This window comes from Phyllobates terribilis, unplaced genomic scaffold, assembly GCF_046119375.1.
Source record: "Phyllobates terribilis strain yellow unplaced genomic scaffold, ASM4611937v1 Scaffold_98__1_contigs__length_5973952, whole genome shotgun sequence".
In the NCBI taxonomy this organism is placed as follows: domain Eukaryota; kingdom Metazoa; phylum Chordata; class Amphibia; order Anura; family Dendrobatidae; genus Phyllobates; species Phyllobates terribilis.
The window spans coordinates 3,595,980-3,623,814 of NW_027362858.1; the positions used below are offsets into that span (position 1 = coordinate 3,595,980).

Here is a 27,835-nt window from a genome sequence, read left to right on the forward strand (position 1 = left end):
TTTCGTGACATCTTGTACTTCATGATAGTGGCAAAATTTCTTCGATATGACTTGCGTTTATTTGTGAAAAAATCTGAAATTTGGCGAAAATTTAGCAATCTTCAAACTTTGAATTTTCATGCCCATAAATCAGAGAGATATGTCACACAAAATAGTTAATAAATAACATTTACCACATGTCTACTTTACATCAGCACCAATTTTTTTTTATTAGGAAGTTATAAGGGTTAAAAGTTAACAACTGATTTCTCATTTTTCCAACAAAATTTACAAAACCATTTTTTCAGGGACCACATCTTATTTGAAGGGACTTTGAGAGGCCTTTATGACAGAAAATACCCAAAAGTTGACACCATTCTAACAACTTCACCCCTCAAGGTGCTCAAAACCACATTTAAGAAGTTTATTAACCATTTAGGTGCTTCACAGGAATTTTTGGAATGTGGAAGAAAACAATGAACATTTAACTTTTTTTCACACAAATGTTACTTTAGACACAATTTTTTTTATTTTCGCATGGGTAACAGGAAAAATGGACTACCAATTTGTAGTACAATTTCTCCTGAGCACACCAATACCCCATGTGAGGGAAAACCACTGTTTGGGTGCACGGCAAGAATCGGTAGGGAAGGAGCGCCATTTGACTTTTTGCTCCTCAGGGAACTTATCTAGATGTGTGGTGAGCACCTTGAACACCCAGGTGCTTCACAGAAGTTTATAATATTGAGCCGTAAAAATAAAATTTTCACATTTTTCCCACAAAAATGTTTTTCAGTCACCAATTTGCATTATCATAATAGTAATGGAAGAAATTGCACCATGAAATTTGTTGTGCAATTTCTCCTGAGTGCACCGATATCCTATATATGAGGGAAAACCACTGTTTGGGCACACGGCAGGGTTCGGAAGGGAAGGAGCGCCATTTGACTTTTTGAATGTAAAATTTGCTTGAATAATTAACGGACGCCATGTCGCATTAGGGGAGCTCCTGATGTGCCTAAACAGAGGAACCCCCCCCACAAGTGACACCATTCTGGAAACTAGACCCCTCAAGGAACTTATCTAGATGTGTGGTGAGCACTCTTTCCACATAAATGATCTTTTAGCCCCAAATTTTTTATTTTTACAAGGGTAAGAGGAGAAAATGCACCCCAAAAACTGTTGTGCAATTTCTCCTGAGTATGCCGATACCCCAAATGTGGTGGAAAACTACCGCTTTGGCGCACGGCAGGGCTTGGAAAAGAAAGGAGTGCTATGTTGGCTGGGATAGGTTGCAGACACCGTGTCACATTTGAAGAGTCGCTGACATGCCGAAACAGCAGGAACCCCCACAAGTGACCCCATTTTGTAAACTATACCTCTCAAGGAATTTATCTAGGGAAGTAGTGAGTATTTTTACATTTGTAAAGTCATACCATTGGCAGTGAAGAAAAAATAATTATATTTTTTACCACAAAAAAAATGTTTAAGCCTCATATTTTACATTTTCACACAGGGCAATGGGTAAATATGGTGCCGAAATGTGTCACACAATTTCTTCTATACAGAGCCCCTAAGTGCAAGAAAAACAGAATCCACCCTCAAGTGACCCCATTTTGGAAACTATACCCCTTTGGGAATTTACCTACAGGTGTAGGGACAAATGGGTGTTTTCCAGAAACAAGCAGCATTGGATGTTGCTGAGTGAAAATTTCAAACTGCCGTTGAAGTGACCACTACGTTGTAGTGTCCAGTACATTGTGCCCACTATACATACCAGGATGGGGTTGAGGGGGGCCATACATATCAGAATAGAGATGAGGGGTACCATGCATACCAGGATAGGGATGCGGGGTACCATGCATATCAGGATGTGGGATGGGGTGCCATTCATACCAGAATGAGGGATGGGGTGCCATGCATACCAGGATGAGGGGTACCATACATATCAGGATAGGGATGAGGGGTACCAAACATACCAGGATGAGGGATGGGGTGCCATGCATACCAGGATTGGGGCATGTGGGGTGCAATGCATACCAGGATAGCGATAAAGGGTACCATACATACCAGGATGAGGGATGGGGTGCCATACACTCCAGGATTGGGGATGAGGGAGCCATGCATACTAAGATTGGGATGAGGGGTGCCATGTATACCAGATTTGGGATAAAAGTGAGGGGTGCCATGTATACCAGATTTGGGATAAAAGTTGCCATGAATACCAGGATTGGGGATGAGGGGGCCATGCATACCAGGATGAGGGATGGGGTGCCATGCATACCAGGATGAGGGATGGGGTGCCATGCATGGCAGGATTGGGGATGGATGAGTGGTGCCATGCATACCAGGATTGGTGATGAGGCAACCATGCATACCAGGATGAGGGATGGGGTGCCGTGCATACCAGGATTGGGATGTTTTGTCAAAAAAAAACTTAATGAAAAAATCTCTATAAAAATTTATTGGATTAAAAAAAAAGAATAGGAAAAAGGCTTCTCCCCTGTGTAAGTTCTCTGGTGCTTAACCAAACCTGATTTCTGGTTAAAACATTTCCCACATTCTGAACATGAAAAAGGCTTCTCCCCTGTGTGGGTTCTCTGGTGTTTATTAAGATGTGCTTTCTGGTTAAAACATTTCCCACATTCTGAACATGAAAAAGGCTTGTTCCCTGTGTGGGTTCTGTGGTGCTTAATCAAATCGGATTTCTGGCTAAAACATTTCCCACACTCTAAACAGACAAATGGCTTCTCCCCTGTGTGAGTTCTCTGGTGGTTATTAAGATGCGCTTTCCGGTTAAAACATTTCCCACATTCTGAACATGAAAAAGGCTTCTCCCCTGTGTGGGTTCTCTGGTGTTTATTAAGATGTGATATATGGTTAAAACATTTCCCACATTCTGAACATAAAAATGGCCTCTCCCCTGTGTGGGTTCTCTGGTGCGTAACCAAAACTGATTTTTGGTTAAAACATTTCCCACATTCTGAACAGGAAAAGGGCTTCTCCCCTGTGTAGGTTCTCTGGTGCTTAATCAAACTTGATTTCCTTGTAAAACATTTCCCACATTCTGAACAGGAAAAGGGCTTCTCCCTGTGTGGGTTCTCTTGTGACTTTCAAGAATCATTCTATGATTAAAACATTTCCACATTCTGAACAAGAAAAAGGCTACTCCCCTGTGTGAGTTCTCTTGTGTCTATCAAGAATCATTTTACGATTAAAACATTTCCCACATTCTAAACAGACAAATGGCTTCTCCCCTGTGTGAGTTCTCTGGTGGTTATTAAGATGCGCTTTTCGGTTAAAACATTTCCCACATTCTGAACAAGAAAAAGGCTTCTCCCCTGTGCGAGTTCTCTTGTGGCTATCAAGAATCATTTTACGATTAAAACATTTCCCACATTCTGAGCATGAAAAGGGCTTCTCCCCTGTGTGAGTTCTCTTGTGTCTAAAAAGATCTGATTTCTGGATAAAACATTTCCCACATTCTGAACAGAAAAAAGGCTTCTCCCCTGTGTGAATTCTCTGGTGGCTATTAAGATGCGCTTTCTGGTTAAAACATTTCCCACATTCTGAACATGAAAAAGGCTTGTTCCCTGTATGGGTTCTGTGGTGCTTAATCAAATCTGATTTCTGGCTAAAACATTTCCCACACTCTAAACAGATAAATGGCTTCTCCCCTGTGTGAGTTCTCTGGTGGTTATTAAGATGCGCTTTCCGGTTAAAACATTTCCCACATTCTGAACATGAAAAAGGCTTCTCTCCTGTGTGAGTTCTCTGGTGATTAACAAAAACTGATTTCTGATTAAAACATTTTCCACATTTGGAGCAAAAAAATCTATTGTCCGCTGAGTGTTTTTTTTGATGTTTAAGAATAGACTTCTCGAAAGTAAAACTATTTCCATTTTCTGAAAGTGAAAAGGATTTCTTTGCTTTAGGAGCAGTTCGTTTTTTAATGCTTATTTTATTTTGATTTTCCTTAGTAGTTGGTAATGAATCAGAAGACAGGATGTGTTTCATAGAATTAGATGATAGATCTTTGCTTTGAAGGGATGATGGTATATCTGAAGTAATGGCATTCACTTCAATTGTATCCTGTGGGATCTCAAGATCATTCGATTTAAAAATCTCCTGTCCCTCTGATCTCCTGGTACAGTCATCTGCCAAGAAAAAAAACAATTATTCATTTTGAATAAAATATCCTTGAAATTTATATTTTTGAACATTTCTACTTAAAATGTCTAAACAAACACATCCCTGGGCTATATGGTAATCCAGGGAAATGAAGAGATATATGCTCAAGTTTAAAAATCTATTTTATTACACACAAATCTAAAAAATAGAGGAATATTTAAACTTGAGCATATATCTCTTCATTTTCCTGGACTAGCATGTAGCCCAGAGATCTGTTTGTTTAGACTGATTTAGAAGTGGTATGCAATCTTTATTTATTTTTCTATGGGATTCTTGTGTTAATTGTACTTAAAATGTCTGTAGAAATGGCAAGTTATTGATAGAATGATAGTTCACAGTCTAATAGAAAACCTCATAGGATGAACCAGTAGAGCGTGGTGTCCAACTGTTTGTTCTTTTAGCCTCCAAAATATGGAACATGGTTTCCATAAACCAATCCAGCAACATCTGCTTTTCCGAAGTCAAATCTCACCATCGCTTCTGAGCCTTGCAGTGTGCCCAAACCACATTCAGCATCCATGTATTTGGCATTACTATAGTGAGAAGAACCCACTTAATTTACAGTGTATGTGTCCTGGAGCACAATCTGGGCACTATGTGTTGGGTAATCAAATGGCCAATATGCAATTTTTATGCTCCAGCATCCATTGCTAATTTTCGGAAAGTGCCTGTGTAGTCAAAATAATCACTACTCCTATAGATTAATTCACTGAGGTTGTAATTTCCAAAATAAAGTCACTTTATGGGGATTTCTACTGCCCTAGTTTTCTGACATTTTGTAATATTAGGGCTTCAGCAAATGGTGTGTCCCATCTCCTCTGGGATCTGGTCCTGCGACGTCTGCTTCTGTCACCAGGAGCCGCCTTAATCATTCTGCAGGCGGCGCTGGTGATGGGAGTAATTAGAGTATGGGGCTCGGTGGCTCTCGGCAATCTAAACTATCGTAAGGGACAATATTTTCTGTCAGATGAGTTTCAAGAAGAAATATTAGACATTCAAAGACCATTTTTTAGAATAGTGCAGAGCTGAGTTGTCTTAAATTTAGATCTCGGGCATTTGGAAGAGGCAATGGAGATCTTTTTGAAAGGCTACCAGGGAGTTACAGAGTCACATAAGTGAGGAAGGCCGATCCCAATACAATGAAACTATCATACAGAATGAGCCTGTAAAAAAAAGAAAGAATATAAAAACATGTAACATCCCCAACAACAACGTGTTATGATCTGCAACAAGTACTAAGGAAAGAAGGGGAAAGCTTTCCCTACAATAAGACTAAGCTGAATCCCTACGATATAGCGGGCTGCCTGTTCCTAGCGAACGGACCCGCCTTAGTCCTAGGCTAGTCTGAATGGAGACCTATAGAATAAAGGTAAGGGGTCCCTAAAAGAACTAAGGACTGGAACAAAAATGGGACACCTCCTGAACAGAGAAAGTTGTTGCAGAACACAAAAAGATAAACTGACAAAAAGGTACTAGAGGTCCCAAAAGGACCAAGCAAACTGATAGAGATAGGCACAGAAGCACCTGGCCAGCAAAACAGTCAAAAAACAATGAAGTCCACCACAGCCAAAAGGGCGGAGTTGGAATATAAAGGCAGATGGTCACGTGACCGCAAAACACAAGATGGAAAAAACAAACAGGAGGGATCTAACACAACGTATGTATGAAGGGAGAAATCCAACACTAAACTGGAGTTGCACTCATTTATGATAAACCATTGGAGCTACGATGAATTCTGACCAGAAGAGTAGAGAAAGTATTAGCGACCCCATTTCAAGAGAGATTGTGCAGTAATCTGAATTCCTTAGGATTGAAAACATAATGGAATTTATGACGTGGAGTGAATCCATGAAACCAGGGTTCGAGCCATGCCAACACATCTCCTGCAGGCGTGAATAAATGTATATTACAGCCATTAGCCACGCACAGCTTAGAGATATATCATGGCTCAGGTGTAATGTTTTCTGTGTAGGTTATCGCTATCCTGTTTGAAGTTAGTTGGTTTTAAAAGAAATTGAAAAGTCAGGATAAAGGGAAACTGTTGTTATTGTACAGTGTCTTGTAGGTACCATATGAGGACATTCAGCAGCACAGAGGGGAAAGAAGGTAGATTCATCCAATAAGATATCATGGATCTAGGAAGCCAACAGCATCATTACCCTCCACTTTCTCTTACAGACCCATCATAATATTTTTCTTCAAGTGATTTTCTAACTTGTCAGCACATTCTACATACGCTGTCATTTGGCTTTGTAGTTTACAGATTTGGGCAGGTAACGAACAGTGTCTTCTAATCCCAGGGGGTAGGTAGATCCTCCAGGTTGTAAGTTCTATAGAAAAGGGCTTTCACGATTTCACAAAGTAATTTGAACATTTTCAGATAAAGGAGAATGTTGTGGTCGAGCGGCAAAATGGTGATCACACGATTGTGATACGGCCGAACTACACCACCGATAAAGCCGCCACAGCGGGTGACTGAGAAGAATCTGTAACTTCTTTGCATTTAGTGGTTACTACTCACCTGGGTGGTCATATGTAGGAATCTCTTCTTTACAGCGCTTATCACCCGTCACATTTGTCTCTGTAGTATTAATATGGGTCTGATCTTCACTCTGGAACAAATATTATAAAAGTCAGATGGAGAAGTCCCATCTATGATCCGCTCTAATCCCGTCATCTCCACCGTTCTCATTACACAAATATAAATACTGGTGGATAAAACAAGACTGAGCACAAAACCTTCACAGCCGTCTACACATCATAGGGGAGATCTCATGACACCTTCTCTCCATCTACCTGATGATCCTGAGGAACATTGGGATATTCTTGTTTACAGTCCTGTGGAAGAAGAGGACAGGGCCATCTCTCTGGTGTTGTCCTCTTACTGGATCGATCTGGAGGAAACACATACAGGGACTGAATTAATTATTTTCATACAGATAATTGTAGACCGTGTGTATTTAGTCCTGTCATTTACCTGGTGTTGTGAGAGGCTGGGGAATCTCCATCATGACGTCCCTGTACAGATCTTTGTGTCCTTCTAAATACTCCCACTCCTCCATGGAGAAATAGACGGCGACATCCTGACACCTTATAGGAACCTGACACATACATTGATACCGTCATCTCCCCGATCCCTTCTTAGCGTTACTGTATAATGTCCCAGCATTCCCAGTAATGTCACCTCTCCAATCAGAAGCTCAATCATCTTGTAGGTGAGTTCTAGGATCTTCTGGTCATTGATATCCTCATGTATCATGGGGTGAGGTGGAGGCCCCGTGATTAGTCTCAGGGGTTTTCCCCATCCCTCAGACACAGGGTCCTGACAGCACTCACTAGAGGTCTTCTTCACTACTGTGTAATCCTGGTTATGGAGAGACACATTAATAAATCTCACTACAGACATTTCCAGAGTCCTCACCTCTCCAGTTCTGTTCATCTGTTATTCCCATAGATAAGAATGATGTGACGTCATCAGAATCTCTCACCTCTCCAGTAAGCCGGAAGAGGATCTCTAGGGTGAGGTGTAATATCCTCTCCGCCATCTTGTCCCTGTCCATATCCATCTTCGATGGATAAATCAGGAAAATATTCTTATATAGAAGATCTCCACTGACAGGATTCGGTGTTGTAGATACCTGAATGAGTAGAAGATAAAAATCCTGTTGGTATAATACAACTATTGGAGATAATGAGGGGAAACATATAAGGATATTTATTATTTTACAGTATTTAGTTTTCTTCTTTACATCTAGTAATAAAACCTTTATATTTTAGGCCACAGACAACAAGCAATTTCTTCCTCGGAGTCTGCAGCTGAATACGTTTCTCATAGACTTATCTTCCATACCACTAATTCTCGTCTCATTTTCCGACACTGGAATTGGCATCAGCAATACTGCAGGAGATATTCATTACACGTGACATGAGAAATAACTACATGATGAGGCAACATCTTCTACTACAGCTCTAAAAACATATTTAGCCACAAACCGTCATTGAACACATCACCACCGGCTGTCTGTATGAATGTTTCCCATCTTCCCCAGACTGTAATCTTCTATCAAGTTACAGCTCATGTCTGATTCACACACAGAAGTTTGAAGCTTTTATAAAAGCTGTTTTGATTGCACAAACACCGCGGACAGCAATTATTTGATACCAAAGTCTACGTGTACAGTGTATTATGAAGTTTATTTCTGGCCTTAGGCTTTCCAATATTACAAGAGAAAAAAAAAAAAGCAGATATTAAAATGTTTCAAAAGAAAATTGTCACCAACAATTCTTGTAAAAAGAAAAAACATGCAAAAAGCAGAAAACACATGTTATTATTTCTTAACACGTTAAACATTTTTTGGGGTTTTTGTTTTTATATGAACTCTTTTGGGCACCAGAACATACATGTACACAGCAAGGATGGCACAGATGCGGCTGCAACAAAATCCCTGGCAGCTTAACCACTTGCTCCTGCAAAAAGCAAACATGGCATCTAAGTAGACAGAGTTCGGCCCAATGCTCCTTCTTCCCCAAATGCTCAATAGTATGGGGCTGCCTAGTTCCTACAATACTTAAATGCTTAATAATGGTTTCTGGGCCTGCAATGTGCGAAAGTCTATTAGGCCAGGCCAGAGGCAGAGTCCAATAAGTTACTTTTTAACGCCACCCTTAAATATTAGACTAAAGTTGCATGAAAGCACTGATTTTGGGGGTTTTGGTTGACTACAAATGCAGTCAGTCATACAGACCACAGGAAAGCTGGAATATTTGTGAGTATGGGGGAGTCAGGAGAGATAGCCATCTGCCAAATGACCGTTCAGCCAAAATGTATCTCATCTGTATGGGGCCGTTACTATTACACTGACAAGTGATAATACATGGCACAACAGTAGTACAGTGCATCACCTGAGAAATAAAAGGCTTGTATGTTGTATGATCGCACTAATGAGAGTTGTTTAAAAAAGTTTATAAAAAAGGTTTAAAAAAAGTTTTAAAGTGAAACTATCACAGTTTTAGCAAAAATAAATATTCGTCACTATAGGGAAAACATGCATATAATGGGAAAATGAAGAGGGAGGTAAGCTCACTGTTTATTCAATGCACTTTGTCTGAAGATCACCCCATGGAACCGCCCTGGTCAGGGACATTTCAAGTAGAGAAAGGAGGAGAGATGAATTCTCCAGTATTGTCTATATTGTTAAAACCTCACATTTATTGTAAATTCATAAAAACTGTTGTGATGTTGTGATGGCATACCACCAAGTGCCCACATATGAAACCAATGCTTATTCATGGTTGGCAACATGTGAGTCTCTGTGATACTTTTATATCCTTCCCTTTCAAACACTTGGGTGTCCATTGATTACTGAGTACTTCTCAGACAATTTGACCCTGTACTGTATGGAAGAAAATGATAATCGTCACAGTTTCACCCCTCACTGTGTCTGGGATGCAGTTACTGACTGCTCAGCTGTCCAATCTTGTACAGGGGCGTGCTGGAGCTGTCGGTACTTTGATTGACAGCTCGGTGGTCCAATATGGTTGAAACATCCCTGGTGGCGTGCTTGCATGGTGCACCACCTCCCACCATGCAAGACCGCAATCTTACCTGTCAGTCCATGCTGCACTCTTTGCTCCATTACCTGCTGTGTCCATGTCTCTTGTCTGATTGCTTAGGGCGTCGGCGCGGCTTTCTGCTTGTTTCTTATAGCTACTGTGTGCACAGTCCTAATGCGTCCCCAGCCTATTGCTGTGAGTCACTGGATACTTAAACCCCCTCCACCCAGTAGGAGGTGCCTGAGCAACACTTTCACTCAGTTTGTCTTTTGCAACTGAGGTGCCAGGTCCTGTCCTGACTCTAGTCTGTCTGCCACCCTGGGGGCTGAGTATCCAGGGCCTTTTCCTGTACCCGTGACTTCTAGTCTGTTTCCGACACCCTGGGGGCCGAGTACGCAGGGCCACTACCTGTATCTCTGACTTCTAGTCTGTTTCCGCCACCCTGGGGGCTGAGTTCCCAGGCTTCTTCCCGGTTCAGTTCCTGTCTGAACAGTGTCCTAGCCCGTTACTTATATCTATGTCCGTACCTTCCCTTTGCCTGCAGTGTCTGAACCTGCACCTAACTCCAACTTCTGTACTTCTGTTTGTGAGTTTTGTGTCCACTCGCTACTTCATTGTAAGTACCTTGTGTGTATCTGGTTCTGCTTGTCCCCTTTCCCTGCCTCCATATCTACCTCCTGTGTTCTAACCATCTTCCTGTATTTTCCAGTCTGTTCCATGTGAACAGAGCCCTGTCCTGTCTGCCTTCACCTTCTGCTCTGTTCTGCTTGTTCATCGCTCCGGTGGTTACGCTCTGCTCCGCTTGTCTACCGCACCTGCGGTTCTGTTCTGCTCTGCTTGTTCACCGTGCCTGCGGTTTTGCTCTGCTTGTTCACCGGGCCTGCGGTTTTGCTCCGCTCTGCTTGTTCACCGCACCTGCGGTTTTGCTCCGCTCTGCTTGTTCACCGCACCTACGGTTTTGCTCTGCTCTGCTTGTTCACCGCACCTGCGGTTTTGCTCCGCTCTGCTTGTTCACCGCACCTACGGTTTTGCTCCGCTCTGCTTGTTCACCGCACCTGCGGTTTTGCTCCGCTCTGCTTGTTCACCGCACCTGTGGTTGTGCTCCGCTGTGCTTGTTCACTGCACCTGTGGTTGTGCTCCGCTCTGCTTGTTCACCGCACCTGTGGTTGTGCTCCGCTGTGCTTGTTCACTGCACCTGCGGTTGTGCTCCGCTCTGCTTGTTCACCGCACCTGCGGTTTTGCTCCGCTCTGCTTTTTCACCGCTCCTGCGGTATTGCTCCGCTCTGCTTGTTCACCGCACCTGCTGCGGTTTTGCTCCGCTTGTACACCGCACCTGCGGTTGTGCTCCACTCTGCTTGTTCACCGCACCTGCGGTTTTGCTCTGCTCTGCTTGTTCACCGCACCTGCGGTTTTGCTCCGCTTGTACAGGGGCGTGCTGAAGCTGTCGGCAGTGGCTGTGACGTTAGTACCCTCTGATGTACAGTTGGTCTCTCCGGAATCTGTATTAGACCTCGCTGATAAATTTTCTGGAGAGAAAGACCAGTTTAGGGTCTTCAGGGAGAGCTGTAGGTTATTTTTTACCCTGCGCCCCTGATCGTCAGGGGAAGAGTTCCAGCAGGTGGGAATAATCCTGTCCCTTCTGCAAGGGTGCCCTCAGACCTGGGCATTTTCCTTGTCCCCACAAGCCCCAGAACGGTTTTCTGTTGACACCTTCTTTGACAGTTTAGGACTGACATATGACGAACCCAAGAGGATCCAGGTCCCTGAGGCTAAGATCATAAACCTGGTTCAAGGCGTCGCACAGCTGAGGACTACTGTACTGAGTTCTGGCAGTGGTCCACTGCAGTTCTGTGGAACAATGCAGGTCTCAGGTGCCAGTTCCACAAAGGCCTTTCCAAAACCCTTAAGGACGCCCTGGTCCTCCATGAAGCTCCTTGTTCCCTGGCGGAAGCCATGACCCAGGCCATACGAATGGACTGTAGAATCCATGAGAGACATGAGGAACACCAAGCTGCCCATTATATATCCCCGGAGCAGGTCCATTTACCGGAGGTGGAGCCATTGGAGATTAAAGTTGCCAATCTTCGTGTTGTAGACGTAGACAAGATCTCAGACTGCCTGTACTGTGGTCTCTCTGGACATTTTCTCAAGAATTGCCCTACTCGCCCTCAGGCTAGCAAACCATCAGGAGAACGTCTGAGTGTGGGTGATGGCCGAGGAGGTCACCCAGACTCCCAGGTACCTTTTTCTTCTAAAGTACTGATAAATACAGTGTTATGCTTTGAGAACCAGATGTTATCAACATTGGCTTTCATTGACTGTGGGTCTGCTGCTAACTTTATTGATTCGGGACTGGTTCGGAAGTTAGGGTTAGGGACAGTTAGTTTAGAAAGACCCATGCAAATCTTCGCCCTTGACAAGACACCATTATCTAGGAATTTGATCAAGAAGGTAACAGTGGATTTCACGCTTCAAGTGGGAGCACTCCACTTTGAATCCTTCTCATGTTTTGTGTTGGATAATTTACCTGTTGGGTTGGTACTAGGGCTTCCATGGTTGCAGATTCACAATCCTGTTATTGATTGGTGTCAGAGGGAGATTGTTAAATGTGGCCCTAATTGTTGCAAGAAATCGCTAAAAACTGTACAAATATGCTCCTCTAGTCTGAAGGGTCTGCCGGGGTACCTGAAGGACTTTGGAGATGTGTTCTTGGAGAAAGAGACGGAGATACTACCTCCCCATCATCCTTATGATTGTGCTATTGATCTTATTCCTTGTGCCAAATTGCCTAAAGCTCTCCTTTACAATTTGTCTGGGTCTGAATGGGCAAGAATATGCTAACAAAAGTTTACGGAAGGGTCATATCTGTCCTTCCTCCTCTCTGGTAGCTGCTGCTTTTTTCTATGTATAAAAGAAAGATGGGGGTCTCCGTCCTTGCCTTGATTTCCGAGAACTCAACAAAATCATGGTTAAAAATACGTACCCACTTCCACTCATCCACAACCTATATAATCAGCTTCTGGGGGCCATGGTGTTCTCTAAACTTGATCTTAGAGGGGCTTACAATTTGATACGCATCCGGGAGGGTGATTAGTGGAAAACAGCGTTTTTAAGGTCTGAGGGTCTGTTTGAAAACCTTGTCATTAGTGTTGAGCGAATTTGTTCAGCATTTCGGAGCCAATTTTTTGGCGCGAACAAGTCGGGACCCTGCACACGAACACAAATTTTAAATGCCAAACAAGTTAGCTCAACACTACTTGTCATGCCATTTGGGTTATTAAATGCACATGTCCCTGTTGTGTTACAAAGATTAAGGGAGAACTCTTTGTGTGCTAAATTAGAGAAATGTGTTTTTGGAAGGTACAGGCCATAATTGACTGGGTTCAGCTTTGTGATCTCAAGCCTTTGGAGCATTTTGTGGGATTCGCCAACTATTATAAGAAATTTATCAAGGGGTTTTCTCAGATTGTGTAACCTCTTACTGACCTTACATGTAAGGTGGCAAATCTCAAGGTGTGGTCACAGAGTGCTATCAGGGCTTTTGAAACATGAAAAGAGTGTTTCATGTCTCTTCCCATTCTGATCTAACCGGATCTCAAAGAGCCATTCATTGTAGAGGTGGATGCTTCGGAGGTCGGAGTGGGGGTGGTTTTGTCGCAGGGGTCCAAAACTCTGACTAACTTGCGTCCATGGGCTTTTTTGTCTAAAAAATTTTCGCCGGCGGAAAGAAGTTATGATGTTGGGAATCGTGAGTTACTTTCTGTAAAATTAGCCTTTGAGGAATGGAGGCATTTTTTGGAGGAGCGGTTCATCCAGTTACTGTGGTCACTGATCAGAAGAATCTAGCTTACATTGAATCAGCTAAAAGATAAACTCCCGCAGAGGCATTACATTCAGACCGGGGTCTAAGAATGTGAAAGCTGACGCATTATCTCGTAGTCTCAATTCAGTTTCACCTCCAGTACCTCCATCCTCCATAATTCCTCAGGGTATTGTAGTTTCTATGGTAACCTCAGAATTGGAAAAGGAGATCCATAACGCCCAATCATTGGCTTCTCCGGACACTCCAGGATCTAAATCATTTGTGCCTGTGTACCTAAGATTGTGTGTGTTACAAGAATTTCATGATTCCGTCTTAAGTGGTCATCCTGGGGTTACTGCTACATGGAAAGCCATTGCCAGACTTTTTTGGTGGCTGTCCATGCAGAATGATATCAAAGAGCAGCTATATTGCAGGCACCAAGGTTGTGCAGCATCCCTCAACCCCAAGGACGCTGCACAACCTTGGTGCCAGCAATATAGCTGCTCTGTGGTATGTTTATCATCTTGTTACACCATGTTTTGCATTTTGCACTGTTAGGATATCTTTAACTCACAGCTTGCACTTTAGCACTTTATGGAAGTATAGTATTAATTTTATACCATATACATATAATATTAGGCATATATATGCAGTGGTTGATCCCTCATAGCATGGAGGTGCTTTTTATCTCTTTTCTATTTTGTGTCTGTGTATTTTATTAATAAAAATTTAAGGTTTGCTGAATTAAATTTGGTCTCTGACTAATTTATCAGATTCTGGACCAAATTATTTGATATTTTTGGAAGGAATACGTCATGTGCTAGACCTTTGTACTGACCACACATATATTTATACCTGTAGATGAGATCCCCTCTGAGGCGTCGTTTTTCTAAGCTAAACAAGCTCAACTTTTTCAACCTCTCATCATATGAGAGGTCTACCATCCTACAGTGCTGGCCAAAAGTATTGGCACCCCTGCAATTCTGTCAGATAATACTCAGTTTCTTCCTGAAAATGATTGCAATCAGAAATTCTTTGGTATTATTCTCTTCATTTAATTTGTCTTCAATGAAAAAAACACAAAAAGAATTGTCCTAAAGCCAAATTGGATATAATTCCACACCAAACCTAAGAAAGGGGGGTGGACAAAAGTATTGGCACCCTTTGAAAAATCATGTGATGCTTCTCTAATTCGTGTAATTAACAGCACCTGTAACTTACCTGTGGCACCTAACAGGTGTTGGCAATAACTAAATCACACTTGCAGCCAGTTAACATGGATTAAAGTTGACTCAACCTCTGTCCTGTGTCCTTGTGTGTACCACATTGAGCATGGAGAAAAGAAAGAAGACCAAAGAACTGTCTGAGGACTTGAGAAACCAAATTGTGAGGAAGCATGAGCAATCTCAAGGCTACAAGTCCATCTCCAAAGACCTGAATGTTCCTGTGTCTTCCGTGCGCAGTGTCATCAAGAAGTTTAAAGCCCATGGCACTGTGGCTAACCTCCCTAGATGTGGACGGAAAAGAAAAATTGACGAGAGATTTCAACGCAAGATTGTGCGGATGGTGGATAAAGAACCTCGACTAACATCCAAACAAGTTCAAGCTGCCCTGCAGTCCGAGGGTACAACAGTGTCAACCCGTACTATCCGTCGACGTCTGAATGAAAAGGGACTGTATGGTAGGATGCCCAGGAAGACCCCACTTCTTACCCCGAGACATAAAAAAGCCAGGCTGGAGTTTGCCAAAACTTACCTGAGAAAGCCTAAAACGTTTTGGAAGAATTTTCTCTGGTCAGATGAGACAAAAGTAGAGCTTTTTGGGAAAAAGCATCAACATAGAGTGTACAGGAAAAAAAAAGAGGCATTCAAAGAAAAGAACACGGTCCCTACAGTCAAACATGGCGGAGGTTCCCTGATGTTTTGGGGTTGCTTTGCTGCCTCTGGCACTGGACTGCTTGACCGTGTGCATGGCATTATGAAGTCTGAAGACTACCAAAACATTTTGCAGCATAATGTAGGGCCCAGTGTGAGAAAGCTGGGTATCCCTCAGAGGTCATGGGTCTTCCAGCAGGACAATGACCCAAAACACACTTCCAAAAGCACTATAAAATGGTTTTAGAGAAAGCACTGGAGACTTCTAAGGTGGCCAGCAATGAGTCCAGACCTAAATCCCATAGAACACCTGTGGAGAGTCTCAAAATGGCAGTTTGGAGAAGGCACCCTTCAAATATCAGGGACCTGGAGCAGTTTGCCAAAGAAGAGTGGTCTACAATTCCAGCAGAGCATTGTAAGAAACTCATTGATGGTTGCCGGAAGCGGTTGTTCGCAGTTATTTTGGCTAAAGGTTGTGCAACCAAGTATTAGGCTGAGGGTGCCAATACTTTTGTCCGGCCCTTTTTTGGAGTTTTGTGTGAAATGATCAATGATTTGATTTTTGCTTCATTCTCTTTTGTGTTTTTTCCTTGCAAGCAAATTAAATAAAGAGAATAAGAGCAAAGAATTTGTGATTGCAATCATTTTCAGGAAGAAACTGAGTATTATCTGACAGAATTGCAGGGGTGCCCATACATTTGGCCAGCACTGTATATAATAATCTAGTTGCTGCCTTTGAACTGACTCTAACTTCTGAATATCCTTTTTAAAATGTGGAGCCCAAAACTGGATCCCATATTCCAGATGTGGCCTCACCAGTGATTTATAAAGGGGTAACAATACGTTGGGATTGCAGGATTTTATTTCTCTTTTTATACACCCTAAAATCTTGTTTGCTTTTGCGGCTGCTGCTTGACATTGAGCACTGCTGCTCAGCTTACTTGTAACTAGAATACCCAAATCCTTCTCCTGTTCTGTAGTCCCGAGTATACTCCCACTTAATGTATATGCAGCATTAGGATTACTACATCCTAGGTGCATTACTCTACATTTATCTACATTAAACCTCATCTGCCAAGTGTTTGCCCATTCAGTCATCTTATCCAGATCGTTCTGCAATATCGTAATGTCAAGATCAGATTTTAATATCCTACATAGTTTGGTGTCGTCAGCAAAACTTGACACTTAACTCTCAATCCCATCCCCAAGGTCATTAATAAAGAGGTTAAAGAGAATTGGTCCTAGCACAGATCCCTGTAGCACCCCACTGCTGACTATGTCCTATTTAGAGACTGTACCATTTATGACGACTCTTTGTTTCCTATCATTTAGCCAATTCCTCACCCATCTACATATAGTTCCCCCAAGTCATTGCTTCTGTAGCTTCAGTATATGTGATACAGTATCAAATGCCTTTGCAAAGTCCAGGTAAATCACATCAGCCGCATTACCAACATCCAGATTTGCACTTATCCCCTCATAGAACCCCAACATGTTGGTTAGACACAACCTATTTTTCATGAATCCATGCTGATTATCATTTATTATATTATTCTCTGCAGGTCATCCCTTATGATGCCCTCAAAAACTATGCACACTACTGATGTCAGACTTACTGGACGGTAGTTACCTGGATCCACCTTCTTACCTTTCTTAAATATCGGTACCACATTAGCTATCCTCCAATCCTGTGGCACTACCCCTGTTACAAGAGTGTCTAAGAATACGAGATGCAGCGGTTTGTCAATTACTGAGCTCAATTCCCTCAGTATCCGTGGATGAATACCATCTGGTCCAGGGGATTTGACAATGTTTAATTTGCTCAGACGCAGGTGTACTTCTTTTGTGTTAAACTAGTTATATTAGGAGGTGAACTTTGATTTTTGCCCTCTTGAAAGAACCCTGAAACAGACTGTTTGAAGGTGAACACGTATGAAAAGTGTCTGCTTAATATCTCAGCCTTTTCTTTGTCCTCTATAATTATCTTGTTATTATTGTCTTTTAAGGGGCCAATACCATCTGATTTACTCTTTTTGGCATTGATGTATGTATAACATTTTTGGGAATTTAATGTCCCTGTCAATTTGTTTCTCTGTAGATAATTTTGCTAGGTTGATTTCTTTTTACATTTCTTATTTAGGTCTTTATACTACTGAAATGCTATTTCTATATTCTTGGCCTTCAAGATTTTGAATGCCCTTTGTTTTTGTCTTATTAAAATTTGTACTGTCTTATTTATCGATAATGGTTTCTTTTTATTCCTGGTTCCTTTTTATTCCAGGGTATAAATTTTCTACAGGAATCTAGTAATATTTCCTTAAACATGCCCCATTTATATTCGGTATCCCCAGTTACCATGATATGGTCCCAGTCTACACAATTAAGCTCTTCCCTTTATTTGTTGAAAGGCTTTCCTAAAGTTCCAGGTTTTAGCATTTTCGTTTTGAAATGTTTTATTAAATATTACATTGAAACTTATCATATTATGGTCGCTGTTTCCCAGATGCTCCCGGACCTATAGATCTGAAATTGTATCTGGTCTATTTGACAGCACCAGATCCAGCAGATTACCTCCCCTGGTTGGTTCATCTACCAACTAAGAGAGGTAATTGTCCTGAACTGTGGATAAGAATTTGTAGCTTTTAGTACAACTGGAAGATTCTATGTCCCATTGGAAATCTGTATAGTTAAAATCCCCCATAATAAGGACCCTATTATTATTTGCTGCATTTTTAATTTGTTCCAATATTTCGTCCTCTAGAAGTTCAGCTATATTAGGAGGCTTGTAACAAACTCCACTTAGCAGCTTTCCAGTATTGCCATCCCCATGTACATTTACCCAAATTGACTCTACATTGTCGCAGCTTCTCCCAATGTTGTCATTGAGCACAGTTTTTAAGTTGGATCTTACGAAAATACACATCCCTCCACCATTTTTGTCTTTCCTGTCCTTTCTAAATGTAGTGTATCCCTCTATATTTGTCACCCAGTCATGGCTTTCATCCAACCAGGTTTCTGTAATACCCACCACATCGTATTCTGTGACTGACATAAGAGTCTCCAGTTCAGCCATTTTGTTTGCGAGACTTCTTGCATTTGCTAGTAGACATTTAATACAATTAGCAAATTTCCTACTCCTACTCAACTCCTTACTTTCCTTGCTTATCCCAGCTCCCCCTAGATCCTCCACAGCCCCTACTCTCCCACTCGGTCTAGTCTATCTAACCCCTTATAAGCATGACTACCCTCCCCCCAGATCTTAGTTTAAAAGCTCCCCCATCCGTCTGACCATTTTTTCCCCCAGCAAAGCTGCACCTTCCCCTATTGAGATGCAACCCATCCCTACCGTAGAGCCTGTAGCCAACCGCGAAATCAGCACAGTTCTCCATGAGCCCAAACCCTTCCTTCCTGCACTAATTTCTAAGCCACTGATTTATCTCTCTAAGCTCCCGACGTGTTTCTAGTGACGCAGGTGGCACTGGCAGTATTTGTGAAAACACCACCTTTGAGGTCCTGGTCTTCAGCTTCCCTGTACTCATTTTTAAGGACCTTCCACCTCCCTCTAACTTTGTCATTAGTACCAATGTGTACCATGAACAGTGGGTTTTCCCCAGCTCCACCCAGCAATCTGTCTATCCGATCCGCAATATGTTGAACCCGAGCATCCGCGTTATGTTTTTGTGAAAAAAGTGTCTTGAAACCACAGACACGTTTAATGTTGTGGGATTGATGGCGTCGGATAATTGTCTGCTAATATAGTTTTTTGCGGACCTGACGTGCATCCCACATATTGTAGTTAACTCTCTATACACTCTATTAAATAGATGACCCCTATAGTGTTACAATTGATGAAATTGTGTATTGCAAATTGCTGTTCCATTAGGTTTTCTTCAAATGTGTCGGTTTTATAAACATAGTTGCACGCTTTACAGGATGTATGTCCACATTTAAAAAAAAAACTTATAGGATAACCAAGTCACATTGCGTTTGATATTTGTTTCTTGAAAATAACTAGTTGAAAGTATTCCGCCTAGTGTAGAAGCCTTTATGGATACAAAACTCAAACAAAATATGCAAAAGAATTTACAAAGTCTGGAGGATGGATCTCAGACATCAAAAAAACTAAGTTTGAAAGAGATATTAAAGACTACGAGTCAAATTCAATTTACACATGGAAATGAAACAAACCAAGAGCTACTGTTTTGAAATACAGGTCACACAATAAATTCAAAGGAAATAGAGGAGAGCAGAGGTCAGCTTCACATATCCTAATGTGTCCATGGGTTCCTCTAATTATAATTCTCTGAGGACTTATCTGATGCATCAGTGGGATCAACTAAAGACAGATGGAACAAAAATAAATTCTCAAGTATTCCCCACAATTCAGCACAAAACAACGGGCGGGCAGAAAGCACAAACGTGCCCGGATACGTGCGTTCCATGCCGGAGTGCATCACAGTCTCGGAAGCATGCGTTTCACACCAGAGAGCATAATGGTTTTGGATTGCATTCCACCAACATAGGATTTTTCTATCTCTGAGATCAGCGTCATGGGAAACTAAAAACAAGTATTGCACATTCTCCCATCATGCAATAAGCATGTAGATCTACTTTATCACTACAAAAAATATGGGATGATGGCCCTCAGTATATTCCTAAATGGTCAAATTTCCCCTCTATTGCACAATTAGAGATACACAAGGATCACCACACTTGTTAATTATGAAATAGTATAAGTGGAATATAATTGATAAGTAATAATTCAGATATAGAAGCTCAGATATCTCGATGAAGTACAACAATATGTAAACCCCATTCACAGGGAACCAAGTAGCAATGGGTAGAGTATACAATCCAAAAATATAATCCAGAATGGGTCTGTATTCACACTAAACAGGCATAGGAAATTTTCTCATTGAGTCCCTTAGACTGGATTCACTGGCCCCTAACAATCCACTCACTTTCTTTTTTGAGGATACATCTATTGTGATCTTCTCCTCTCACATTGGGTTTAACAACCACAATGATACAAAAGGAGATGTCTCCGGTTTCACCGCAATGTACACTGTTCATGTCTCTCGCTAATGGGGTTTCCCAACCATGGCATATATCACCCAAATGCCCCCCACCCTCCTCCTAGACTCCCTCTTGATCTTGCCTACATAATCTAGGGGGCAGGTGCATGTGACCATATATACTAGTCCTGAGGTTTTACAGTTGGAATAATCCCACTGGAAAAAAGATTTCAACCATGGAGGAGCTCAAGAAACATTTACATGGTCTCATCCAATTACATGTACAATGTCGTTCAAATCTAAAGAAACCGCAGATTCCTCTATCTAGCCAAGTCCCCTTGGGTGCAGGTTTTTTATAGAAATTATGCACTAAATGGTCCCTAATGGACCAACCCTTTCTGAAAGTTATTGTAGGAATAGATCCCACAGCACCCTCAGGTCCGGGATAGTCACAAGTATATCCCAGTGTTTTCTGAGGATATGAAAGATACAGTCACTCTGTCATAAGTTTTTCTTACTCATGTAGTCCAATATTTTTCTTGGTCTCATGGATTGGTATGGAGGAGCGTTTGGCTCTCCCATTTTTCTGCAAACGACGTGAAATCCAAAATGTTCCATGAGTACCCTTTTTCCCTGAATCTGATGTTCAGGTCTATTGCCTGTATATTAAAATCTGTGACATTAGAGCAGTACCCTCTCAACCATAAAAATTGGCCCCTGGGTATTCCTCTTTTTATGGAGATGGGTTGGTGGTTATCCCACTTCAATAGTTTATTAGTGCTTGAAGGTTTATGGTAGATGTGTGTTCTTAGGGTCCCATCCCAATCTTTCTTGATTAGTACATCCAAGAAAGGCAACTGATAAGAATTAAACTCTGATATAAATCCCAGGCCAACTCTATGGATATTGAGTTCCCTGACAAATTCAAAACATTGTTCACTCGTCCCTGACCAGATGATGAAAAATGTAGTCAATATATTTGTATCATACCCCAATATATGGATGTCATCACTTATGATCATCCCTGAATATTGTGGATTCCTCCCACCAGCCCAGGAATAGGTTAGCAGTACCCCATAGCTGGTGGAAGTACTTCCTGTCAAAAAGCAATACGTAATGAGTAAGAGTGAATTTTAGAAGATTCTCCATGAAGTCATTATGTCTGGTACACTCCATTGATCTCGATTTCAATAAATGTCTTACTCCTCTGATACCATCCTCATGCGGTATATTACTGTACAAAGCCTCGATATCTAGTAAGGCCTGCTCCCCTACATGCATGTATATGTGGCGCCCCTGCGAGTTCAGTCGCCACAGAGGTACTGCATCTCACCCAGAGGTGTGGTATCTCACTCTCAGGTAAGGATAGAGTGCTGCTCAGGACCCAAACACTTGCATCCAACACTACACTACTCCAGACCAGCAGGAGGGGCAAGATGCATCGCGCTTCCTGCTGAGCCCTGTCCCTGGCTGGAGTGGGGGGGACCAAAGTAGGGGGAACCATGTAGTGGGTGTGGGTGGAGGAAGAAGTTCAGAAGAGCACTTGTTAGGATAGTATATAGAGTGAAGCCATCTTGAAAGGACAGGTCAGTCAGTCAGAGCAGTCTGAGAGGAAGAGTTGGGAGCAGGAGCTCTGCAGGTGCTCGGCTCGAGAGGAGGGCCTAGAGAGAGGTCCAGGACAGACTGAGGAGGAGAGGAGCAGGAGGAAGGCTCCAGGAACGAGGAAGGGATCCCAGGGGTACGGGCAGTGCTGGAGGCCACCCGTATGCCCGAATCTGCCAGGCGGTGGAGGGATCGAGCCGCAGAGGGCACCGGCCCCTAACTAGTGACAATTACAAAGTTCAACTAGAAACCGGAGGCTTCTGTACATTCAGGGTGCAGTTGCCACATCCGCACTCAAGTCGCCAAAAAGGTAACCACATAGGATCCAGGGAACTCCAGGTTGCCCAGAAAGATCCAAGGATACCGGCTTGGGACATTGGCGAGGCTCAGGGCAAGGAGGGTGAGCGCCAGTGTGGCACCCCTGAGGGTTCAGTCGCCACAGGTGTACTGCACCTCATGGAAAGAGGTGTGGTACTTCCTCTCCGAGGTAAGGATGGAGCACCACACCGGACCCCACCACACATCCAACACTACACACTCCCATTCTGAAGGGGGTTTAGAGCACAATGTGCTGCCCCGGTCCTGAATGGAGGAGTATGGGGGGAACCAAAAGTAGGGGGAATCTTAGTGAGTGAGGATGGAGGGAGCACTTTACGGTTACACCAATGGATCCATATAAATATGGAGTCCATCTTTAATACAGGGTCTTTGGTCGCAGTTCCCTGGAGGAGCCAGACAGTACAAGCTGCAGATGCCTCGGGAGGCTGCGATGCCCAGTCTCAGGCCTTGAGATTGGGGACTTGGGCAGAATTGAGTTACAGCAAGCTCTGTCCAAGTAAGAGGGCCTAGGAGGGGAGCAGAGGAGAAGAGCTCCGCAGGCGAAAGGATCTCAACGGGTGCTGACGGAGCGGAGTCGCCACCGGCTACCCTTGTTCTGACTGGGTCAGAGAGACTCCTGCCGCAAAAGGGGGTACCGGTCCCCGATTATCTGACTTTGTACTCCATGTCTCTGTCAGAAAAGTCCGGAGGCTGCAGTGGATCCCAGGGGGAATACGGACGGAGTGGAGTCACCACCTGTATTCCTTTAATCTGCGTCTATCCAGAGGGACCCCAGCCTTGAGCAATGTTTACACTCCAGTCACCAATAAAGGACTTAGGCGGTCCGGGTGCTAGAAGTCACCTTCAACGGACATTGCAGTACCTGTACGGGACTTTAATGGGGCACGAGGCGGTTCTAGTACGGTAGGAGAGAGGAACATTCCGGTGCAGGGGTCTTGTCTGGTGCAGCCGAGCTACCCGGAGTGTGCTGAACCCCATCCTGGTGGCCGCAGTATGCCGTGAGGAACAAAGAGAAGCTTTGTGGCTGAAAACAAGTCTACCATGAGTAAAAACCTGGATGACTTCATACACCGCCTCTTCTCTTTCATTTCTGCGCGGCACCTCGACCACCATTCCTCTGCACTGCACTTCTTCTACCCTGCCCTGAGGCCTAGCTCCACCTGCGGGGAGCTATAACATCCTGGCTGCCAAAACACCGGCCTTAGAGCAGTGGTCCCCAACCTTTTTTGCACCAGGGACCGGCTTGAAGCAAGATCATTTTTCCATGGCCCAGCAAGGAGGGGGTGGGGTGGGCGGGGCTTTGGTCATATGGGGGCGGGGTAATGGAGGGATTTGGAGTTTAGTGCATACTTATCATATAGTGTAGACCAGGTCCCCGCCAGGAGCTATGCCAGGAGCCCCACATAATATGCTGTGCCAGGAGCCGCATCACTGAGGCCCCATCACGCCCTGCAGCAGGACAGGGCAGCTGTCCTGACAGCTGCTGTTCAGCTGCATTTACTTCATCCCAGGGGCGGACACAGACTGTAGTGGGCCCCTGTGCAAGAAATTTTTGGGGGCCCCCCCCGCCCTTCATAAGGCAACAAAGTTATGTAAACATAACCCCCCCATGTGCATCTCTCACCCCCCCATGTGCAGCTCACCCCCGTGCATCTCTCATCCCCCTCCGTGCATCTCTCATCCCCCTCCGTGCATCTCTCATCCCCTCCGTGCATCTCTCACCCCCCCCCGTGCATCTCTCACCCCCCCGTGCATCTCTCATCCACCCCCCGTGCATCTCTCATCCACCCCCCGTGCATCTCTCATCCACCCCCCGTGCATCTCTCATCCACCCCCCGTGCATCTCTCACCCCCCCCGTGCATCTCTCACCCCCCCCGTGCATCTCTCACCCCCCCGTGCATCTCTCACCCCCCCCGTGCATCTCTCACCCCCCCCGTGCATCTCTCACCCCCCCCGTGCATCTCTCACCCCCCCCGTGCATCTCTCACCCCCCCGTGCATCTCTCATCCACCCCGTGCATCTCTCATCCCCCCCGTGCATCTCTCATCCCCCCCGTGCATCTCTCATCTCTCCCCTCCCTCCCATGTGCATCTCTCATCTCTCCCCTCCCCCCATGTGCATCTCTCATCTCTCCCCTCCCCCCTCCCCCCATGTGCATCTCTCATCTCTCCCCTCCCCCATGTGCATCTCTCATCTCTCCCCTCCCCCCCATGTGCATCTCTCATCTCTCCCCTCCCCCCCATGTGCATCTCTCATCTCTCCCCTCCCCCATGTGCATCTCTCATCTCTCCCCTCCCCCCCATGTGGATCTCTCATCTCTCCCCTCCCCCATGTGCATCTCTCATCTCTCCCCTCCCCCCATGTGCATCTCCCATTCCCCCCACTCCTAGTTAATTGTATTTAAAAAAAAATAAAACTTGTTATACTTACCCCCATGCGATCCCTGCAGAATCCTGGCGCTCGTCCAAATCGCTGACACCAGGTTCTCCTGACTTCCGGCCATGTGACGGCGCCGTCACATGACCGGAAGTCAGGGGAATCATGAAGGTGCTGCCGCAGCAGCGCAGCGCTAAGATGTCCCGGACCCGGCGCTTAGCATGCGGCCGGGGGCCCCATGAGGAGAGAGACGCACAAGAGGGGGGCTCCGAGGGGGCTCCTACCGGCCGGGCCCCATACTGGAGTCAGGGCAGTCATGCCCTGATGGCGGCCCTGCTGGAGGCTGGAGGGGCCCCCTCTCCCCGCGGACCGGCTGAAAAACCCCAACGGCCCGGTCCTGGTCCGCGGACCGGCGGTTGGGGACCTCTGCCTTAGAGGACTGCTGCAGCGCTCGTGGTCCTCACCAGAAACCACAGGTGGCGTAGTCGACAAATAACCACTCTTCCACTAAAGCCCATATTTTTAATGTGTGCGCCCAGGGCACGGACAGGGCCAAGGCCGCGACTGCATCCACCCCTACAAACACCGGCCCGCCGTCCGAGTACACCTTTTCCCAGGGAGGGCTGACGCTACCGAGTAGTGGGTCACACACCAGCGCAGGAAGACGGCTGAGAAGGACATATAGAACGGGGTCCTGTCAGGCACTCTTGAAATACCTGAGGGATTGCTGAACCCCTGCCTGGTGAACGCAGCACGACGTGGGTGGTTGTAATCTGGAAAGTGTAACCTGAGGAACTTAACAACTGTGAGTAAACCCTGAAGACTGCACCCCGCTGTCTCTGAGAAATAATTGCTGCGCCATCACCCCCTGCACTACACGGCACCACAATTGCAACATCTATAACATCTCAGCACAGCCCTGGAGCTAAGGTCTACCTGTGGAGAGCTAAACCAACTCTGCTGCATTAACAACAGCTCCAGAGGACCTGCTCCGCAGCGGCGGCTCCCTTTAGCCGCATACCACAGGTGGCGTCATGAACATTTATATAAAAACTATAAATCCCCTGTAAATTATCACCTTTTTATTGCCCTGGGTCACCGCCACTGTGACATCTCCCCTAGCAACGACCGGACGGGCAGAGAGTACCCCACGACCGAGGTGGCGCGTCATATACATGCTCGAGGGTATACATATAGGAGAGCAGGCAAAGGTAAAACCAATTCCAGAGGGATTATTTCAGCTGTAAAACCTCAGGACCTATTCTAACTGTATGACCTCAGGCGGTACTGTGGGTACATTACACTGTGTGGGGGCATTGCACATCCTGCATAAGGGGCATAATGGGGGCGTTACACTGTGTGGGGGCATCATACATCCTGCATAAGGGGCATAATGGGGGCATTACACTGTGTGGGGGCATCATACACACTGGACAAGGGGCATAATGGGGGCATTACACTGTGTGGGGGTATCATATATACTGCATAAGGGGCATAATGGGGGCATTACACTGTGTGGGGGCATCATACATCCTGCATAAGGGGCATAATGGGGGCATTACACTGTGTGGGGGCATCATACACACTGGGTAAGGGGCATTACACTGTGTGGTGGTATCATATATACTGCATAAGGGGCATAATGGGGGCATTACACTGTGTGGGGGCATCATACATCCTGCATAAGGGGCATAATGGGGGAATTACACTGTGTGGGGGCATCATACATCCTGCATAAGGGGCATAATGGGGGCATTACACTGTGTGGGGGCATCATACACACTGGATAAGGGGCATAATGGGGGCATTACACTGTGTGGGGGGCATCATACATCCTGCATAAGGGGCATAATGGTGGCATTACACTGTGTGGGGGCATCATACATCCTGCATAAGGGGCATAATGAGGGCATTACATTGTGTGGGGGGCATCATACATACTGCATAAGGGGCATAATGGGGGCATTACACTGTGTGGGGGCATCATACATCCTGCATAAGGGGCATAATGGGGGCATTACACTGTGTGGGGGCATCATACATCCTGCATAAGGGGCATAATGGGGGCATTACACTGTGTGGGGGCATCATACACACTGGATAAGGGGCATAATGGGGGCATTACACTGTGTGGTGGTATCATATATACTGCATAAGGGGCATAATGGGGGCATTACACTGTGTGGGGGCATCATACATCCTGCATAAGGGGCAAAAAGAGGGAATTACATTGTGTGGGGGGCATCATACATACTGCATAAGGGGCAAAATGGGGGCATTACACTGTGTGGGGGCATCATAAATCCTGTATAAGGGGCATAATGGTGGCATTACACTGTGGGGGGCATCATACATACTGTATAAGGGGCATAATGGGGGCATTACACTGTGGGGGGCATCATACATCCTGCATAAGGGGCATAATGGGGGCATTACACTGTGGGGGGCATCATACATCCAGCATAAGGGGCATAATGGGGGCATTACACTGTGTGGGGGCATCATACATCCTGCATAAGGGGCATAATGGGGGCATTACACTGTGGGGGCATCATACATACTGCATAAGGGGCATAATGGGGGCACTACACTGTGTGGGGGCATCATACATCCTGCATAAGGGGCATAATGGGGGCATTACACTGTGGGGGGCAGTAAAGGGGTCCTGTACTATGAGAACAATACGTTTCCTCCCTTCCTGTCTCCATAGTTGGGTCGTATGTATCTATTACAGGAAACAGAACAAAAACCTTATGATTCTTATAAAGGGGCAACACAAGACCCCAAAAGAGTCTCCGTGCTGAAGGGGTTAATGCCCCCTGCGCCCAGTAATGGGGTCTCCACATACCTCCACCTGCAGAGCCGCCACCACATATATGGCTGCTCTGTGCGCACAGGAGCTGTGATGAGGTCACAGGAGGGGAGGAGTCAGGGGTCACATGATCAGGGGCCTCAGTGGATGCAGGACTCTGCTGTGCTGGTTGTCATGGTGCTGGATGAGCTGAAGTTTATGTGTGGGGTCAGGAGGGGTTTACAGTGTGGATGTAGCAGAGCCGTGTGTGTACGAGGTGTACGGAGCAGAGCCGCGTGTGTACGAGGTGTA

The 27,835-nt window shown here is 44.9% G+C and overlaps 2 protein-coding genes across 5 annotated transcripts in view; both read right to left on the bottom strand.

The window, feature by feature from the left end:
• LOC141198608 (uncharacterized) overlaps positions 1-27,835 on the bottom strand; it is a 540,563-nt gene that overhangs the window by 57,816 nt on the left and 454,912 nt on the right. The window lies entirely within an intron of this gene.
• On the bottom strand, positions 185-27,674 carry LOC141198634 (uncharacterized). The gene is made up of 8 exons (XM_073663076.1): positions 27,581-27,674; positions 7,659-7,808; positions 7,355-7,534; positions 7,148-7,271; positions 6,967-7,064; positions 6,692-6,782; positions 3,149-4,136; positions 185-3,069 (listed from the first exon to the last, which is right to left on the bottom strand). Exons 2-8 carry the CDS (start codon positions 7,734-7,736, stop codon positions 2,442-2,444), a joined length of 2,187 nt encoding a protein of 728 aa, XP_073519177.1. The 5' UTR covers positions 7,737-7,808; positions 27,581-27,674; the 3' UTR covers positions 185-2,441.

What these genes read in the sequence shown, in the direction of transcription:
- LOC141198634 (XM_073663076.1), bottom strand. Translation starts at nt 7,736, where the DNA reads ATGGATATGGACAGGGACAAGATGGCGGAGAGGATATTACACCTCACC. An exon ending in ATGTTCCTCAGGATCATCAG is followed by an intron (nt 6,783 to 6,966) that starts GTAGATGGAGAG and finishes TATTTGTTCCAG; the next exon opens with AGTGAAGATCAGACCCATAT. An exon ending in AAGAGAACTCACACAGGGGA is followed by an intron (nt 3,070 to 3,148) that starts GTAGCCTTTTTC and finishes GAACCCACACAG; the next exon opens with GGAGAAGCCCTTTTCCTGTT.